Consider the following 16638-nt stretch of genomic DNA (forward strand, 5'->3'; position numbering starts at 1 on the left):
AAAAAAAATTGGGGGGCTGGGGCTGTTGCAAAAGTGGCCACATAAAGAAGTAGCTATATTTTAAAAGCAGCCAGGCCAACTTCTGCTGCGTGGTGGTTCTGCATGCTATTGTCTAAATAAGTGAGCAATTGGTTGTCCCTCTGCTCTCTTGCCTTCCCTTCTCCTGTTAGGAGGTTTACAGTCTGCGTTTAATAGGCAAGTGTCAGCAATTACATGCTGTTCTTGACAGCATTGTTGAAGGAAAACAGGGGAAAGGGCCACAGCTTGTTCTTCTGAATTCACTCTGATCAGCATACTACTTAGAGTGTGTGTGCATGTGTATGCTAAGGCTGCGAGGGGGCTATTGCAGTAATGTCATTTCGTGCCTGACAGTGGAACGGTGCAGTTGACTCTCTCTCTTGCTCTGCTATCCAATGACATCCAGTGGCTAAAGAGCATGAGGCTGATGGTTGGGTTTCCTCAGTGCTGCATGCACACCTGACAGGCAGCTGTTAAACCCAAGCAAAGGCGAGCTTGGGGAGTCACAGTGTATGCATAAATGATAGGGGTATCTGTGCAGAAGGTGCGAAAGAAGCTCTGGCCCCCCTCCCCAAAGCTCTCCCCCCCCCTGCTTCCCAAATGGAAGGCACAGTGCAGCTAGCTTAACTACACTACACTCCTGCTACTGACTGCCAAGAGGCTAAAAAAAAAATCCACCTTCACTTTTCAGTCAGAAGAGGCAGAAGTGGATGTGAGAGACAGAGACACTCAGAGAGACACAGAACGAAAGAGGGCAAGAGACTTGACTTTGAGAGACTCCTGTGCTGACAACTCCATGCAGTTCGGAACAAGGACAGCAACGGCCGAATCTGGTTTCATGGGGACATGGCAGAACGCTGACACTAACCTCTTGTTCAGAATGTCCCAGCAGGTACGTTACTTTTTTTCCTTTTCTTTTTCTTTACTTTTAATGTCTCACACACGTTGAAGTGAATGTCTGTCTCAGTTTGTTGCTTGCCGGGTTGTGTGTTTCATTTTGCAATTTTACTTTCCACCCCCACCAACTCGTCTTGTCTGCGCTTTTGTTTTAATTTTAACACTGCAGTTTCTGTAGTGTCATAACTAAGTAATTTGAATGTTCGTGCTTACTTCACTACATCCCCATGGGCAACTAAAAAAAAAGGAGAAGAGAGAGAGAGAGAGAGAGAACAAAAATAAGACATGCTTTAAAATAAAAGTCCTTCTCTCTCCACACCCCCTTTAAAGTTTTCTGAACAGATCATTAACTCCATGGTTAATATTTCTTGCCTTTTGTTTTCCTTTGTTTTCTTTTCCTTTCCCCCTTCCTTCCATTTCTCTCTCTCTCCCCTCTCTCTTTTTTAAATAATAACAATAATAACAACAATAATTAATAATAATAATAATAATAATGAAGTATCATAGTATCCCAGCAAAAAGTCTTTTCTTTCTTTCTTTCATTCCTCTCTTCCCACCCCACGGAATATGTAAGACCTCATATCAAAACTGATACTAAACTTGGGAGAGGGGGGTGCTTAATTGAGTTCAGGTGGCAGAAAACAGCCTTATGCAGACCTAAGAAAGAGAGGGAGAGAGAAGAGAGTTCAGTTGTGCTGGAATTGCTGGCAGCCCATAGCTGAGGGTCCTTAGATGAGACAGTTTCAGTTGCTGGTCTCTCTCCCTCCCTCGGCGCCCCCCCCCAAATACTCTCACACACATACTGTTTCTGCAGAGAGCTGTGTCTTGGCGTCCTCCCCAGAGCAGTCCCTTCACCGGGGGCCGCGTTTAAGGCAGCCTGGTATGGCGGTTCTGACGGGAAAGCTAAACCGTTGCTGCAAGGCCAGTAATAACTGATAATTAATCACAGGGGCTGCTGTTGTCTCTGTATCATGTACTCGGTGATACGCACCCCCAGCCTGATGTGGTTACTCTTTCACAACTGTTTGACTCTTCTGCATGAAATTGCACACACACACACAATTGAAGGGATGAAAAAGAAACTTTCAACTTGGACTGGACTCAAGCAGAGGGGGGGGGATGGAGGTTTAAAACTAGAGACTTTTTTAAAAAAAATAAATATGCATATGTTAGGGCTTCCCCCAATTTTGTATTTTTGTTTTTTTAAGGAGTTGCCTTTTTGGGGGGAAAAAGAAATTTTTTTTCATATGATAAGAAGCTGAAGCGACAAAAAGTTGTGACATAAGTTATAGTGCTTTGGCGAGCCCGTTTTCTTTTCAGGGTTTGTTTTTGTTGTTTTTTATGAATGAATTCCATTGACGCAAAAGCGCTGTCATTTCTAGAGTAGTTGTGGCTGAGGATATATAACTGGCTGTTGGTAATGTAAAGAAAAGATCGTTTGCTTTGGTAATCATTAGGAAAGAAATACACACTCTCTCTCTCTCTCTCTCTCACACACACAGGCTCACATGGAGGCAAGTTTATAGCGTACAACAGTTGTGTACAGAAAAGATTTTAAAACAGCATGTCTCTCTCTATAGGCTGCCTGCATTCAAATAAGGTATATTTAGATCTATCCTGTAGAGGGACCCTTATTACAACTGATAACAGCTTACTATTGAGAAATATAATCAACACAAGCCAAATGAGGAACTCCTTATATGCTGTTCCTTATTCTTAATCAGTGAAAAAGACCTAGAGCCCAGTTTGAAAAAATAGCATTTCAGATCTTCTGTTCTGGACACCAATATATGCTTTGATTGTTATAGTAGACTGCCTCTGCATGTGACATTTCCTGCATTTAGGTGTTTTTGCATTCATTTTAAAGCAAGGAAATTGACAGCCATCCTAAACTTAACCTGTCGTTCTATTTTCAGTACCTTCAAATGTATTCAGGTATAGTAGCTTGGGATGAAAGCCGCCTTCCCTCTTTGGCAATAAAAGAGTTAATTCAACTAGTGCCAGATAATGATCAATGGATAGATAGATCACTGTTGAACCACATACATCGTGTTAGATTGCATTTGAGTGTTTGACTCCCCCCCACCCCCACCCCGAGTTACACATTTATTCGTTTTGGGGAGTACTGGAAAAAGTGCTTGATGTTAGGATGTGCAGGGATGTAGAAATTTAAGAGGAGGACATCACATTCCAGAGGACTGGGCAAAAAATTGTTGGTGGGCAAAAGCAAGCCCCTCCACAACTCAGCTGTTACTTCTCTATTGTTGTTAATTGTGCTAATGCATGAGGATCTTAAAATGGTTGGTTATCTTCCCCCCTCCCCCCCCCAAAAAAAATTACTGGACACATATGGCCATGTTTATTTTTCTGAGACTGTGTTGGGAAAAGAATAATCATCTCGTACATGGCTAAATGTTTGGCAGATGCAGGCACAGTAGTTTTGTAAAGGTGGTAATGATGAACATATTTATTTTGAAAGTGTGCACTATTTCTCCATGTCCTTGGTGGTTAGAATGCTGCTGTCTGCTTAAAACATTCCACCCAGAGTTTTGTATTTCTACCCCCCCCCACTCCATTTCTTTTTCTTTTAAGAGGGTAAGTTAATTCCACTTGCAAAGTATAACAGCTTTAACTTTTTATTGACTTGCTAAATCTCTTAGATATGTTTACTTATGCAGCCTGCACATGACAGCCGTTTACTAGGGCACCTAAAAATATGCCTGATAGCTACCAGTGTTAAGATTTCCCCTCCCTTGAAAGCATTATGCATGGGTCTATTAACACACACCCTTATCTATTTGTTACAGTTATGGTTTTAGGACTTCTGCAAACTATTTTGTCTATATTTTTTATTGTTATTTTAATATCCATACATTTGAGGGTAACTTTTGTTTCTTGTTCAAAAGTAGAAACAGTTGGTACAGAAGATGCTTATATTGCAAGCAAAAGTTTGGCATCATTTAAAGAAATGATTAGCGAGACATTTGGGCTTGTCGGAATATTTCATTCTACATGTAAAAAAGGATTATTATTACTATGCAATCAAATACTTGCTTAGGTTAGAATTAAATGGTACTTTTAACTTCAGGTGGATTTGTGATACAATGACGGAAAGCCAATACCTGTACAGAGGGTACGTAGTTTAAAACCTTAGTTTATACTATGCTAAGCCTTTTCTGAGGATGCAGTGGTGAAAAAATAATTGTTATAAATGCCACAGGTAATCAAAGCAAGTTTTTATGTGCCATCAAATCATATTTGCATCTCCATTTACTTGTTGTGAGTTTTGATTCAATGTTTGCATGTTTTTGTTTTTTGTTTTAAAAAAGCCCTTTCTTATGAGACAATTATGCATGGTACCCAAAGGAGTGTTCAGTTTTAGAGGAGAGTAGCAAATTATATCCCCAGTTACCTTTTCTGAAAAGGCTGCTTAACCATTTATCGGTTCTAGTTTTGTACCTCTAAACACACACATACACACCCCATTTATGAATCCTTTGAAAGGAACCATTCCTGATACGTATACATAAATAATTGCTGATAACTTCAAAGAAGGTAAATCTCAACTTTTTAAAGAGAGTTCTTCTTTGGGTCACTTTGATCAGTGACAGGTCGAGAATGACCAGAAACCTTTGGCTTCTTTTTCTTACTAATCTGGCAAGAGAAACCACGGTCGAGTTCAGAGAGTGTGCGTACATTCACAGACAGAAATGCTTGACCCCCTTTCCCAGTTTGCAGGAGGCTGCGTAAAGCCAGAAAAGGCCTGCTTTGATTGATAAAATAAAAATAGAAGGCTTTTCTGAATTTTCTGCTTTTGTAGATGTTTTGTGCCATTGTCAGAATAAGAAATGTCACTCTCTTCCTTCCAGTTTACCTTAAGGGCTGTGATGCTCTAAAATACTTTTAAGCAATGAGTCCATAAGAGCAAAAGAAGCAGTAACGCACAGTGACACAAAATGCCAGAGATGAGCAAAAGCATGCTTTATATTTCCTGTTTCATGTGCAAAGGAAATCTCCCTCTCTTGAAGGTATCTCCCTCTCTTCAGCCAGTTAAAGAGCAATATTAGGATTACGCATGCATCTGCAAACCATTATACAGTAATTTAACATTCACCCAGTGATGTAACAAAATTAACAACATAATTTCATTGTATAACTGTATCTTATTAAAGGACAACTGTCTGACATTCTCATACACTTGCCTTATTTAACTTCCTGCAAATATTATTAGTAGTGACAATTTTTCTATTGTGCATTTGATTCTCTCATTAGCACGATGTCATAGTTATCACTAGAGAAATCATTTCCTAGATAGGTGAGGGGAAAGCCAAGGCAAACTAAAAATCAGATCAATGTACTTGCTTTAATAGGGATACATCTGTCCATCAGAGGGGATATTTTGTGTGTGTGTGTGTGTGTGTGTGTGTGTGTGTCAGTGTATTGGGGAAAGGTTTATAAAAGCTTCTTTATTTGGCTCGGATAAAATGCTACCTATTCTAAGATTTAAAATACGTGAACTACCACGTATAAATTTTTGTAGAAATGGCTTGATTAAAAATCAAGCCCTAAGCATAGCATTTAAATTGTGCTCGTGTGCTGCTGTTTGATTGCCCATGAACGAGAAAGATGCACATGTCCTTTATTGAATAGGTACTTAAAATAAGAAACGTGGGTACGTCTAACTATGGATCACACACGTTGAATGGAGAAAAGTGGTTTAGGATTTCTTTACATCATAAAAGCATTCCCCCCCCCTTTTGTTTCCTCTAAAGAGCACCTAAATTTTATTTGTTTAATTGCAATACGTTGCTACAAATGACAGCATGTGATACGTCCCATACACAGGTTTACTGTCAAAAGCCGTCTGGCAAACTGCATCTTAGCAGGAGAAGCTCCTAGCAAAAGATGTGAGTGGTGTCTTTTTATTTTTGCATCCTCAGCAGTTGCACGATTTGGTATTTAGTTTTCCCTTCCACAATGTTGCAAGTTGATTTGCCATGCTTGTTCCTTTTGCTCAAAGGTATCTGTAACAACACAAACTGTTGTTTGATTGTAAAATATAAATGCCACACGGAGTGTGTGTGTGTGTGTGTGTGTGTGTGTGTGTGTGTGTGTGTGTATATAGGGGGTGGGGATGCACGCTGAATTTAGAAGTTAGTTCATGATAAGTTATAGAAAAAGTTTTTATAGACTTGGCATTGGAACAGCATCTGATTCCATTTCAACTATTACCTGGGCATATCAATATGCTTTGCAGCATGAAAGTGGCTAAACTAGTTTATTTACGGAACATGCCCCCCTTCAAATTAATATAGGAATAAAAATACCCCCAAATGTTCCTTGTTTTAAAGGAAACCAGGTGAAATTTCATATCTCCAGATTTGTAATTTTTCTGTGCTTTCAGCTACAGTTCTGTGTGTATGAGCTAGAGAGACCCCTATTCTCATATATCACTTGCATTCAAGTCCCTGTGCTTTCATTAGTGCTTACTTGTTAGAAATGTGCTCAAGAAGTGGCACATCTACTACTACTAGACGTTTTTAGATGTGGTGTATCGTTACATTTTTCATTTTAGCCTCTTACACGCATGCACGTAGGTTGTGAATCTATAAAATACAGCATGTGTACTCTCATAGCTCTTTGTATGTGGTGTGTGTATATCAGACACTCCTGTCCTAATATTTTGTTTCAGAGTAAATCCTGCTGATTTCATTTAGGTTTATCTGCAAGGAATGGGTTAGAAGAAAGTTTATCTAATACATACAGGTGTTTATGAGTTTTGTTTCATTGTGAGTATGACGCCATAGTTTTCTGTTGGTGTTGTCTGGAAGGGCTTTTTTCTGTGTTATATGTTGGATGGAATGTTAATATTTTATATTATTATTTCTTTTTTGTGGTATAATGTATGCCTATGCTTTCCAATGTAAGTCACTCAGAGACCTTATAGGTTGCAAGCAACTAATAAATAATAATAATAATAATAATAATAATAATAATAATAATAATAATAATCCTATATTCTATTTTTTAAAAAAAGATATAACCGTGCGCACACACACATTTTAAAGTAATGTATTTTGGACTGGGTTCTGTGAAATACAGGGTTGAGAGGGTGTGTGTGTGTGTGTGTGTGTGTGTGTGTGTATGAGAGAGAGAGAGAGAGAGAGAGAGAGAGATATTTTCCCTCTAACTTCAGACCCACTTTTCATGTAGGAAACATGTGAAGTTACACGGAAACCTACTTTGTTGATCTAGAAGTTATTATGCTGAATGGTGAATAAGGAAATCAGCATGTCATTGTAAATGCAAACTCCAGCTGCTAAGCTTAAAATGGCTAATTTTCTGTGCCTCATTCAGATTAACACAGTTAATTCACAGGCATATATATATATATATATATATATATATATATATATATATATATGAATGAGCAGCGTGGTCTCCTGATTCAAGGTTGGCTTGCCTTGACTCTTAACCCTAGTTAATTAGATGCTGAGCAAAGCATCTGAGATGTTGGGGCAAAAGTGAGTTGGTCACAGCAGAGACAAGATTGCAGGGATAGCAGTGATAGTGAAAGAATTCACATGCACCAGGTCATTGTGACACTGTAAGCAATTGCAAAGGAACAGTCTGTTAACTGATACAGAGCTGGCGTCATAAGTTAGAAACAAAACACACGCAAAAAAAAAAGCTTAATTGAATTGTCTCCCATTCACCACTAATATTCAGTGTATGTGACGAGACTTTCTTCATCTGTCTAATTTTCATTCTTGTGGTCCAGTAGACCTTCCTTCACAGCTTAGAGATTTTCAGAACTCTGGGCTTCAAATGTGCTCAGGAGTTTTGTTAGTTTTTCATGGCAGAGAAGGAAGGGGGGGGTGAATAGGAAAATAGAGACTCAGAACTAAGCCCCCTCTTTACATTTTTGGATTTTGGTGCCAAAGCAATAACCTGAAATTCACAAGCTCATTATTGTAAAAGGTTTAATTTTCACTAGCCATTTTGCAAGTCCTTGGAGTTAAGAGTATGTACAGGAAAGAATCGCACCAAATATTATTTTAGGTTTTTCCCTTTCTTTCTACTGAAACTCCTCAATAGAAAGTCAGCTGCTAATTCATCACATTTTTCCAGGACTTTCAGAATGACAGATCTTGTTCTAGGCATAGAAAATATTAAATGTTAATAGAAACTTAAAATGATTCTGAAGGGGAGTATCTCAAAAGAAGACTTTAACTAATGGGGAATAATGTGTTTCTTTCTAGCTTAGCATAGATCACATTGGAAAGCTCCTCCACTTTTTGCTACCACTGGTGGTGTCAATTATGGGCCATCTATTATTGCTTTTATAGGATACCACATTTATGAATGGGGATTGCCATACAGTTTATCGGATCCTATATTCTACCATACGACCAACATGCATTGAAGAGAAACAGCCACAGTGTTAAAATTAGCACTGTGCTTCTAAGGGAAGAAATAAATGACTGATAAAACACATACAGTTGTTTTAATTGAAAAACATAAAATGCAACATCACGAGAAGGTAAATTTACTACACTGCTTCTTACGTGCATAAAAGCACTGCCACAAATAACCTCATTGCTTACGTGAAGTCTGTCTGTCTATCTCTTTGTGTCTACGTCTGTGTATTGCAGAATTTGTGTGAATGTTTATTGGTGTTTTCGTTTGTTTGTTTGTTTCATATTATCTGCCCATGACTGGTGCTCCAGGATTAACTAAGAAGCAGCTAATTTGATGTATAAATTTTTAATATGCATAAAACAATATATCACTACAACTTATATCACACATCGTGGTGTGGTTTTGTGTGTGCCCCATTGGAATTGGTGAACGGTGGTTAATTTTGGGTCTGTCGTGGAGGGCTGTTCAAAGTGAGAGGGAATGCTATCAGAGAAGTTCGTTTCCTTCGTTTGCTTTGAGTATGCCTGTGTTTCAACTATTTTTAAGCAGCTTTTGGGGAAAATAAAGCGAAGTGGCCTTTTGTAAGCTGAATAAGAGTGACTTGTGTCACAATGATTTTCCCCTTCCCTAGTTGTCATATGTTTGTTTGCCAAACCTGAACCTCTTTAAATTTATTTCCGTGGGAGATATTTCCATGACATGCCAATCCAGCAGAACGTTGCTCACCTTTAGTGTGCTTTGCTGCCTCACTGAATTCAATGGGGCTTCCTTCTGGGTTAAACCATGCACAGAATCAGGCTGAAATTCTTCCAAAAACCAGTGGAAATTAAGCACACTTGCAGCTTTCCCCTCCACATAGCACTTTGTGCTGTAAGTGAGCATTGTTAATGCTGCATAGTGGTGAATGTGAATAAAATGTGGATTCTACACAGTATAGGTTTAAAGAGAACTGAAAAGTCTCTCTCCTTTTTCTCTTTTTTTTGGGGGGGGGGCAATGAATATTTAAACACTGATAACAACGGAAGCTCTAACTTGGAATATCTATTTTGAGAAAATAGGACCTGTGACAAGGAGTTGATTTTTTTAAATAAAAAACGTAGATACTCTCATGCGCCATGCACATTGTGCACAGAACATGAGGTTGAGCCCTGCAGGAAGCAAATAAAACCGCCCTCTGTCCACAAGATCACCAAGTCTTTTTTTTTTTGTCCATTATTGTGCTTTGTTTTAATATTTCACAATCGGAGGCTTAAAACTATACATTCCTTCTGAAAAAGAACTGAAGGAGTGAAAACATTCTAGTGCAGCCTGATGCACCCAATGGATATCATGCACCTTAATTTTATTGTATTACAGATCGCAATCAGTTTGTGGTTTCATTTATTGAGGCCATAACTTGTTCCTGATTCTTAGCGCTCCTCTCCAAATTTTGAGATGTTTACAGTTATAACATGGGAATTCGTTGGCACTCCTAAAACCAGACTAGCATAGGCAGCTTGCTTACCAAATCAGAAAAAATAGGGTATCATATGTTTCCTGATTACCTGAACCCAGGCAAATCCCATTTATGATTCTGTATCATTGTATCAGGTAAATGTCAAGAGATTTAAAGGAGTACAGTAGTGGATGAAATGGCAATTTGGGTGTCAGCCACTGAAAATCTACCTTTTGCCTTATATTATTTGCACAGTGCCCACATTTAGGCGTTGACATGCTGTAAGTTGGGCGTTTTGCTTTGTGAATATGCCTGTTTGGGAAGGCATGATAAAAATGTGTGACCAGATGCCATGGCTTATCGTGGTGGAGTGCTGAAAGGCTGATCAATCCAATCTTTATGGCACGTAGGGAGGAACAGGGAAATAATGTGCAATTAAGTGTTTCCCAAATATTGCTCTTTTCTTTCTGGTTTGTTCTGACCAGTAAGAATTCCAGCCAGAATGTTAGGCTCCCTGTGTTCCAAGGATAATAAAATGAAGCACAAATTTAAAATAACAACGCTTCCGTAGAAAAGACATATAAAACGCGAATTCCATTTTCCGTGCAAATAATTGCTAACACGGCACATGTTTAAGTGAACATTGTTTATTGTAGTGCGGTCTCTTTTTGAATCTAAAATTGAATTTGAATGCCCTAATGCTAACAAATGAAATATCTTGCCATAATAAGCCTGAAGAGGAGTATGAAGTAGGGGAAATTTTTGAGGTCTTGGAGTTGGACAGGGTTGTTTTACATTGATTTGATACTGGGCATGTTGAATTCCATATTGATTGATTTAAATGCAAGAGTTAAACACGTGGTTAACATTCTCCTATTAAAATCCACAAGTCTTCCAGCCTAATTTCATGCATACAGTATTTTCTCAGAAGTGTTCTGAGGGAGTTCCATTCTTATAAGTTTGCTTGGGTCTGAAGCTCTGAAGGAGATTTTCCTTTGTTAGATTGGATCATGATCTTAGCTTGTCCTTCGTGGTGTTGTTGGTTTTTTTTAAAAAAAAGAAAACACAAGTTTGCCAACTTTGTTAAGGTAGCATTAAGTGGCTATTTGTTCCCAAGACAATTGATCTAAGACCTATATTTTCCAAGAACATCTGAACTAGCTATCTGGAGAAGAGGGAAATATCTCACACTAATGAAGAATACACGTGGAAAAAATAATAATTACTTCCAGCTGGCTTTATGCAATAACACAACTAATATTAAATTGAGAAGCTTAATTAGCATGGATTTAATTATATTATTTTTGCATTCAGAGCGAGCATTATAATTCTGTTTTTGAAATGTGCATCTAAATATTTGTCAGTGCAAGAAGGTGGTTGGTTTTGTAACAATCAGGCATGGATACAGGAAAAACAACAACCACCCTGTTGATCCGTCTATCCTGCCTGAATACCCTACAGCACTTGACATTGCCAGCATGCCTCCTGCATCTGGTGGCATATGACTGTCATTTTGCAGGCAGGATATACGGAGAGATTTTGCACAATGGAGACATTCATGAAAGCATTCCTCATCTGGGACTTTTGCAAACCCTCATTTTATTGACCCTGTCAGGATTTAAACTGGTATGCTGTCAGGTTACGTGTTGCTTTATCTATATTAGGTGGTCCCCCCCTTTTTTATATAAAAAAATTAAATTAGAAATCACCAAGAGGGTGCAGGTTTTTTTGTGGGGTGGGGTAGGGAGGAACACAGAGAATGAAATACCTCCATCACTCATGTTCAGCATTTTACACTCAGGGAGATTTCCATTGCAGTTTCTGAATGAGGAATGAACCTCTCATTGCATTTCCTTCTATTGGGATACATGAACCAAAACACTATTGAATCACACATATTTGTAACAAGGAGAAACAGGAGCTAGGGGTGTGATCCTGATTCTGTTGTAATAAATGACAAAAGCTCCGGTTTTGTTTCAGTATATTTCAGATGGTGCTCATAGATCATTTGGTGATTTGGGTGCGACTCAGCCAATTGCTGTGTTAAATTTATTTCAGCGAATTTTTTGTGTGTACATAGTACAAGTGACAGAGATGCTCGGAGTCAATGTCTCTTTGCCCCCTATTCCCTGAAACATCGAGGTATACAGGTGATGTGATGTCAGCGTACCACCATAGCTGCCATGTGTGTTAGACAGGGCCCAATGCACACACAATGTGAGGCCTGATCCGGGGTCCTGTTCACCCAGCAGCTACAAGGGCAAAAGTAAAAGAGACGCAGAATGGCAGACACTCTGTGTGCCTAGTTGTGTACAGGTGAGCTCATAGGCACACGCTTAAGCCTTTCCTGCTTAAATTCCCCAGGTCCCTTTAGCTTGGTTTCCATTTATGTGTTAAGCCTGAAATCGCTCACAGTTGGGCAGTAAGCCCCATTGAGATCAGTAGCACTTACATCCAAATTGTGGCGGTGGGTGGGTTGGAATTTGCACTCACTGTTCAAAGTACTAATTGTACGTGGTAAGATTCTGTTCACCTGCAGCGATGCTTAAAAATAGCGTGCACAATATGTGCCTGATTTACACTCATATTACTCTAATTTTGTCACAAGCTACATTGTGCTCTTCTTGCTGAAGATCTGCTCCGTGCTATTTTTAATTGAGTTTTTGGTGTGTTTTTTAAGCCCATGCTCAAATCGTACAACAAAACTCCAGAGATCAGTACTGAGAGCTGTTTATTAAAGGAGTTCTCCAGGCTCTCGGTTTCATACAAGTAGAGATCTCTGCAAACATAGCACCCTTTTTGTTATGGATACTTGTATGTTCTTAATAAACCCATCTCACCTACCAGCTGCTCGTTAATGGTTTGCATTTGGTCCAGAGAGTGTGTGCCGAGTAACCCTATGCAGAACTCAAAATAGGAAGCACTGAAAGACTATGTATTATCTCTAGATTTCTGATGGAGCTGGACTGCAATATCATCATGCCATACCACTGCTAAAGAGTCCATTGAGTGTTTGTTATCTGACCTGGAGCTGAGTTACAGTATATCACACAGGTGTCCCCTGTGCAAAGAAAGCTATGCTAGGACATACCTATGCCGGTGCACTTTGTGCACAGTGATTCATTTTGTTAGGGCTCTCATAGACATTCTCAGTGAGTTGTGTTAAGAAGCTGTTGAAGCAAACACCTGTGTTTCACAATGAATTGCTCCCTCCATTGCATGCGGACCTAACATTCTTGCTGCGGCAATATTTTACATGGGTCATTTTGAACACAGGGCAAAAGCAACTTGAAAGAGATCGATGCATGTCTGTATGTAGAGAAATTATCTTTTTTTTTAAGGGTACATGTCAACCATAGACATAGTATTGTTTCTTAAAAACAGATTGTAAAGAATGCAGAAATACTTATTGCAATATTTTTACAAGGATGGGGAATCTAAAATATCAGCATAACGCAATGCAAGCTTATGTACGTTTACTTTTAAGCAAGTCCCACCGTATCCAGTGGGGCTTCCACTTGAGTAAGCATGCACTGAATTGCAGAGAGTAAACCCCAAACCGGCATAGGTTCCTCCTATTGGAGACTTTTGTCTGACAAGGGAGGGCAATGACATGGGCAGAGTTCCCAATCCCCTACTCTAGTAGAGAACCCAGTTGTTCTCCAAAACATTGTTACGAAGGCATAGTAGAGGCAGGAGTGTGGGATTGAGGGCTTTTATCAATTCCCATCTCATTGCTCTGAAAAATTGCCCTTGATTGTAGTTCTCTACCAAATCTGCTCCTCTGCAGCTGCACCCCTACATACACTTGCTTGGGAGAGAGACCACTGAGCTCAGTAGGACTTACTTCTGAGTAGATATGTGTATGCATGTGCTGTAAAAGAGAAAATAGAGTCTTACTACACCTGTCACCAAGGAAGTAGAAAGTTGTAAACAGCTTGGGATCAAGTTGCTTGAGAGACTGCTTCTCCACATGCCAGTTGGGCTGGGGGCTTGAGATCTGCTGGTAGTGCCATCTTTGAAGAAAGCTCAAAGAGCTATAACTTGCCAACAGGTTTGGAAGATTTAGTTGACTCACTTTTAGGTGCCAACTGAGAAGTTGCTCCTTCTTGGACAGGCCTCTTGGTATAAGATATACCTAGAGCTCAGACTAATGCAGAATCACAGAGCTATAGAATTGGAAGGGACCCAAAGCTCATCTACTCAAACCCCCTACAATGCAGAAATCTCAGCTAAGGCATCCATGATGGATGTACTTCAAAAGGTTGTTCTGAGGATAAAACTTGGAAGGGAGCACCATGCATACATGCCACTTTGAGCTCCTTGGAGGAAAGGTTAGAGATAAATGCAATAAATCAAATCTGAATAGGTAATAAACACAGACTTTTGACAATAGGCCATGTTTTATTGTAATTGATTTTAATATTTGCATTCTTGATGGTGTGTGTTGTTGTAAATAACCTTCGCTGGGATCCGCGGAGGAAGCATGGCATATATGTTAATAATAAAAGGTAAAGGTACCCCTGACTGTTAGGTCCAGTCTCGAATGACTCTGGGGTTGCAGCGCTCATCTCACTCTACAGGCCGATGGAGCCGGCGTTTGTCCGCACATAGCTTCTGGGTCATGTGGCCAGCATGACTAAGCCGCTTCTGGTGAACCAGAGCAACGCACGGAAACACTGTTTACCTTCCCGCTGGAGTGGTACCTATTTATCTACTTGCACTTTGATGTGCTTTCAAACTGCTAGGTTGGCAGGAGCAGGGACCGAACAATGGGAGCTCACCCCGTCGCGGGGATTCAAACTGCCGACTTCCGATCGGCAAGCCCTAGTTGTAATGCTCCTTTTCTGTATCTTGCTCTGTACAAGTCTGCAAATGAAATTGTTACGTTATGTCCGTAAATAGCATAAATAACTTTCCAGGTTCTGTACTGTATTGCTGATCCAGGGTGAGTTGCACACAGAAGTAGAACTTGCAAATGCAATTAAGTAGAAGTATTCCAACCTGTTATGCTGAGCGACTTAGTTTGCGCACAACCCATTGTTAAGTTCTCTCTGGAACAGTTTCATGGTACCTTCAATATAATGTAAGCTAAGGTAACGGTAGACTATAGAGATGAGTATTTAGATAGAATCATAGAAAATTAGAGCAAATTATATAGCCAAGGTAGCCATTAACTGTAAAGGAGATGAATTTATTTGATCCTATCTATCTACCTCAGGCTATGCTCTATCTTTGTCACCAAACTCTGAGTATAAATTGCACACTGTATTAATTGATATTGTTTTTAACATTAGTGACCATGTGATAGAATCATAGAATTGTAGGATTGGAAGAGACCACAAGGACCATCTAGTCCAGCTTTCTCAACCTGTGGGTCCCCACATGTTGTTGAATTACAACTCCCATCAGCCCTAGCTAGCAAGCCAGAGCTCAGGGATGATGGGAGTTGTAGTCCAGCTACATCTGGGGACCCACAGGTTGAGAACCACTGATTCTAGTCCAACCTCCTGCAGCGCAGGATTTTTTTGCCCAACATAGGGCTTGAACCCACAGCCCTGAGAGCCAGTGTGGTGTAGTGGTTAACAGCGGTATACTCATAATCTGGTGAACTGGGTTCGCGTCTGCGCTCCTCCACATGCAGCTGCTGGGTGACCTTGGGCTAGTCACACTTCTCTGAAGTCTCTCAGCCCCACCCACATCACAGGGTATCTGTTGTCGGGGAGGAAGGGAAAGGAGATTGTGAGCCGCTTTGAGACTCCTTTGGGTCTCAAAGCGAGATATCAAATACAAACTCTTCCTCTTCTTCTAAGAGAGTCTGAGCTATTCACATGTGAAGTATCTTCAGCTCTATTTGAAATTTCTTTGGTTGGTTCTCATTTCTTCCACTCGCCCTCCACACCACTGTATATCGAAATAATACCCAACATATGCACTTTTTATAAATTCACAAATTATGAAAACAAAACCACGTAAAATGTTACATTAGGGAAGGGGAAGATGTGGTGTGGGCAGATGCCAGCTGGAATCTGATAGATGTATGTGATCTCTTCTGTGGCATCATTTTATTGATGAAGTGGGAATGTGGCTAAACAGAAGCTACAGCTGTTTTGTTAAATAAGAATCCATACAAATTCCAGCTGTGAAGTTATAGATTAACAAGGAAGGCAAAACTTCCATTTCGGCATATCTGCAAGTTTTACTGACATACCTACTCGCTTGGCAGTGACAGCGGGCAAGACATTCGACAGATTTTTGTCCCCATCATAAATACCTTTTCAAAACAAGCCTTGCTGATTTGAATGGAATTTGTTCCAAGGTGCAGTTCAGACGTACAAACTCAGCTTTGCGCCCCTATCTATGCTTTTGCATGCATACAGAGAAAATCACAGTGAGTCTGAACTGGTTAAGAAGAGTTCAGAGATTGCTGCTGGCTTTATCTGCTGCCCAGTTCACACTAATGTTTCTTCCCATTGACAAAATAAGTGGAGCTTGCATGTTATTTGTGGGGCCTGCCTGGTGTTTTTACATGAGTAGAATGTTTGCTTTTATTTAAAATGCATCTCTGGGTTATTTGTGGGGCATAGGAATTCATTCCCCCCGCCCAATATAGCCCGCCCCCCTACAAAGTCTGAGGGACAGGGGCCAGTTCTTAAAACCTTGTGATAACCAGCACTGCTGCTATGAGTTTTAAACAGCTTTTACCTAGAATAACTTTTTAAAATGTGCCATCGGCAACCTACTAAAACCAAGGAACATTTTACGCAGTAGAAATTCTCGGGCACCTGCTTCGATCTGCAATGCTTTCCAGAAGAACTTGCAATGAAGTCACAGGGAGAACAGGTCTTGGACAAGGAGTGGAGCAC

The 16638-nt window shown here is 39.9% G+C and overlaps 1 protein-coding gene across 9 annotated transcripts in view; it reads left to right on the forward strand.

The window, feature by feature from the left end:
• The window catches only part of BNC2 (basonuclin zinc finger protein 2), a 418715-nt gene that overhangs the window by 121291 nt on the left and 280786 nt on the right, over nucleotides 1–16638 (forward strand). For 8 of the 9 annotated variants that reach the window (XR_014003285.1, XM_081176201.1, XM_081176202.1 and 5 more), the window contains exon 2: nucleotides 710–910. The exons of the other annotated variant lie outside the window; for it this stretch is intronic. Coding sequence is in view for 7 of the 8 variants with exons in the window: in XM_081176201.1 (XP_081032327.1) it covers nucleotides 710–910 (201 nt within the window). In the remaining variant the exon portion in view is untranslated. The remainder of the gene's footprint in view (nucleotides 1–709; nucleotides 911–16638) is intronic. 9 annotated transcript variants of the gene reach the window in all.

This window comes from Podarcis bocagei (genome assembly GCF_964188305.1).
Source record: "Podarcis bocagei genome assembly, chromosome: 17".
NCBI lineage: Eukaryota > Metazoa > Chordata > Lepidosauria > Squamata > Lacertidae > Podarcis > Podarcis bocagei.